Source organism: Morone saxatilis, unplaced genomic scaffold, assembly GCF_004916995.1.
Source record: "Morone saxatilis isolate NCDOM2014 unplaced genomic scaffold, NCSU_SB_2.0 Contig20, whole genome shotgun sequence".
NCBI classification, from domain to species: Eukaryota; Metazoa; Chordata; class Actinopteri; family Moronidae; genus Morone; species Morone saxatilis.
The window spans coordinates 5,209,935-5,213,432 of record NW_023339763.1 but is presented as its reverse complement, the minus strand read 5'-3'; the positions used below and the strand labels follow the sequence as shown (position 1 = coordinate 5,213,432).

The window sequence follows — 3,498 nt, the reverse complement described above, 5'->3', positions numbered from 1 at the left end:
AGCTGGAGATAGTAATTCCCAGTGGTAACAACAGACAAAAAAAACAGTGATGAAACGTGTTTGCAATAACACAGGGTTTTTGGCTTCTCCTCCTGCCTGCTACAACTAGGGAATCCTGGGTGTACACCTAGGGGCCAAACCAACTGAACTGCTGTGGGTACAAACAACAAAATCGGGATGTTCAGTTTAAGTTCAACACAGACACTAATAAGAGTGAAAACTAAAATATTATTTTACACAGATCCAAAGTCAGTATTACCCACATGTCCTTTTATAGGTTGTAAAGTGACAAGAATACAGTGGGAGATATTCACCATGCAGGCCCACAACACACATGATCTATGAAAAAAACAATATTCCAGACTGAGACCATTTGATTAAAAACACAGACCATGAAAGACTTAATCTAGCCACGAATAAATGTACTATGACTGTCCAGTGTAACTCCATGTCCACGTGTCTTTGTGTTTTTTAGATACGCAACATGGGTAGCGGGATGTGTATGGAGATCAAACACTTTGTGTCAGGGAGCCCCATCCGCCTGGAGAGCTGTGTGAAAGGCCGGGGGGAGGTGGCCTGGAGTCATGGCCAGGTGAGGGTCATTCATTACTCTTCCCCTAATGTCTTATTAGGTTTCACATTTCCTGACATGGGAGGTCTTTGTACAATACTCTATTCATGCTGTATGGTTGGACACATGCCAACATTTGCAGGTGAAGACGTACTGTATATGTCATGTACTCTGTATGCTAAGTCTCATTTCATTTCTTCCCAACAGCAATGCTCCCCTAAGACTTATGGATCTCTTTCACCAAGGCTAAAGTTTTATTTTAACAAAGATGCGGTGATGCACAAAGGTGATAAGATGATCAGCATAAATAGAGTACAAATCGGCCAAAAGTCACAAGTTTGATGCAAAGGGCTTTACAACCTGTACAACATATGCCACACTATCTTCATACCCTCAATTTTGAAAAGGAAGACTCCACAAGGAAAACCTTTTAAAATGATAAAAAAAAACTCAGGAAGAGTAAGAGGAGGGAAGCAGGAGCAGAGGGACAAGGTCTGATTTGTGTTACAGTTTAGATGTGTTCCTTGTAGGTGTTGACATTTGGTTGGAGAGAGGATATTCGGGTGGGTGACCCCATGCACACAAGGAAGGTCTGCTTTGATGCTGTCTCCCACAATAGCCTGGTCACCCTGTATGACTGTCACGGCATGAAGGGGAACCAGCTGTGGCGCTACAGAAAGGTACGGGAGATGAAAGTGGAGACTGAAAGTTTGGAATTCACGACTTGTAAAAACAGTGGTAACTGCTATATTCTCCTTTCAGGCTTCCAGCTGTGCTGCTGTTGTGCAATTTTAAGTCATCGTACCCTCTTTCAACTTGTTCTAGAACAATCCTGAAAAAAAAAAAAAAAAAGAATGAATAATGATGCATGTGACTTTTTTGATGCTATCCCAATGGGTGAGTTTTGCTCTTATGGTAGAAGCAGCTCTGATAAGGCTCTGATAAACCCAATGTACACTACTTGCTCAGCATCAAACAGCAGACAAAGTTTGCTACTAGCTGGTGAACAGAGTGAAACATTTAGCAGCCAAAGCACCAACTATTTCCTTCAGGAGCTAGTGGAGATCAACCTCACAGCTCATGGAAAAATAGGTAATAAGGCCTCTTCTCTCCAGTGAAGCCTCACTTCAGCCACAGCTGAGACACACGTGAGCCACATGGGTCATGTGGGCATTGTGGCTGCTTTAACCTTGAGACATTCTGTGACGCACTAGTCACTCATGCTGTCTGGAACGGCTTAGCAGTTTGATGTAGTGGTCTCTAAGTATGGCAGTGTTTTATCATTATATTGAATAGACAAAAACATCCAAACAGCCATTCTGTTTTGTGCAAGGACCTATCCCTCACCGACATCTGGAGTCTTCTTAGATTAGAATACCAAAGAAAGAAACTTAAGGCCATACAATGGCTTTCTTTTTTTGTCAGCAAAGGCCTTAATAAACCATTTTTGACTCATCTGTTTTTTTGCAAGATTATTCATTTTCAAAATCAAATAAGAAGGACGTTGCATAATGAACACTTCATACAAAATATTGTGTCCTTTCTGACTAATACTTGATTTTGTCAGGTTCTCTTTTATTGACCGCAAATACCGTGATTCATGAAAACCATACAGATTGTACTTTAAAGTAATTGTATTAAAGTTTTTGGACTTTAATTTACAAGCTGAATTAATCTTGTCCCTTATGAAACGACCCTGCAGACTATCAAATTCAAAAATACAAGCAATTTTAGAAATATGTAGTTAGTACGGTATAATGTTTTTATTGGCTGTTATTTATTTGCAAGAAAATCATACTTGTTGTGAGTGATTATAACCCGCTATATGAGGAAATCCATATTTTATTGATGAGTATCTTCTATGACATTGTACTTTGTTATTTTGCCGTCCAGGATAAGGTTCTTGTAATCACCGTCTGAGGTAGGTAAGGCTATGCTTTTAATTTCGGGGATCATGTGGCGCGGGCCACTGGGATTGTTTTTTTTTGTTTTTCTTTGAGTGGAGTCGGCGAGTCTTCTGTGGTTGGGAATTTGAAATCACTGTTGGCGACCAGCTTCCTTCTCTAAGCCTTTAGTCAGTGGCTGTGTTTGTGTGGAGAAATCCAATGCCACTGTGCTGGACCACTTCAACCATGGCTCCTATAATTTAGCCATGCGTGTGAGTGGTGAATATGAGGCCTGTCTTCTCTATAAGATAGAAAAGGATCAGTGAACGAGATTTATCATACTCGTGCTGTATAAGACAGTTTCGTTGAGTGAAATAATGTACATAATGATATTTTTGTAGTTTGTCTATGATTGACCTGGTGATTGTTTGTTCTGTGAGAGCGAGAGAGTGGGCTTTTATTTGTTGTCAAATTTATGCATTGTTTTTATGATGTGGTATGTGTTCTAGTGGATTTTTACAGTCAGCATCCTGGGAGAGTACATATGTTGTAAGTTTTGGGGTTGGACTCTTGATATATTTTAGTTGTCAGAATATTTGGGATGTTTGTTCTTTTTATTTGATGTGGGTAAGTACTGTGTGTATTGTCAAGTCGGTTTATTAGACATAATTTGGATGTTAGTGCCTTTAAAGGTATCGGATGTCGTCTGGTTATATTATTTTCTTTTCTTGTATTCGTCCACCATTTTAATTTCTCCAATTCTCTTATTTGTGTGTTTTGTTTTACCCAAAGGGGGTTGTTTTCCTCTCGACTGTTTGAGAATGACGGTTGCTGGTTTATATTTTTGTCGGTGGAGAGTTGACATGAGGGCTCCATGGGTCCAGAAACTATTAATTAAACACATCGTGAAGTATGGTGCTATTTCTCTAAGTGTGTTTTTGTTTTTTTATACTCAGTGTATAGAATTTAGTGTGCAGGATGGTTGTTTTTGGTGAGGTTTAATATTCAGTGAGTCCAGAAAGTTACGATATCTCTCTTTCT

At 39.5% G+C, this 3,498-nt stretch overlaps 1 protein-coding gene across 1 annotated transcript in view; it reads left to right on the top strand.

Moving 5' to 3' along the window:
• LOC118331732 (polypeptide N-acetylgalactosaminyltransferase 10-like) overlaps window positions 1-3,498 on the top strand; it is a 17,859-nt gene that overhangs the window by 13,940 nt on the left and 421 nt on the right. Inside the window, exons 5-6 of the mRNA XM_035666802.1 lie at window positions 476-592; window positions 1,102-1,251. Coding sequence (XP_035522695.1) covers window positions 476-592; window positions 1,102-1,251 — 267 coding nt within the window. The remainder of the gene's footprint in view (window positions 1-475; window positions 593-1,101; window positions 1,252-3,498) is intronic.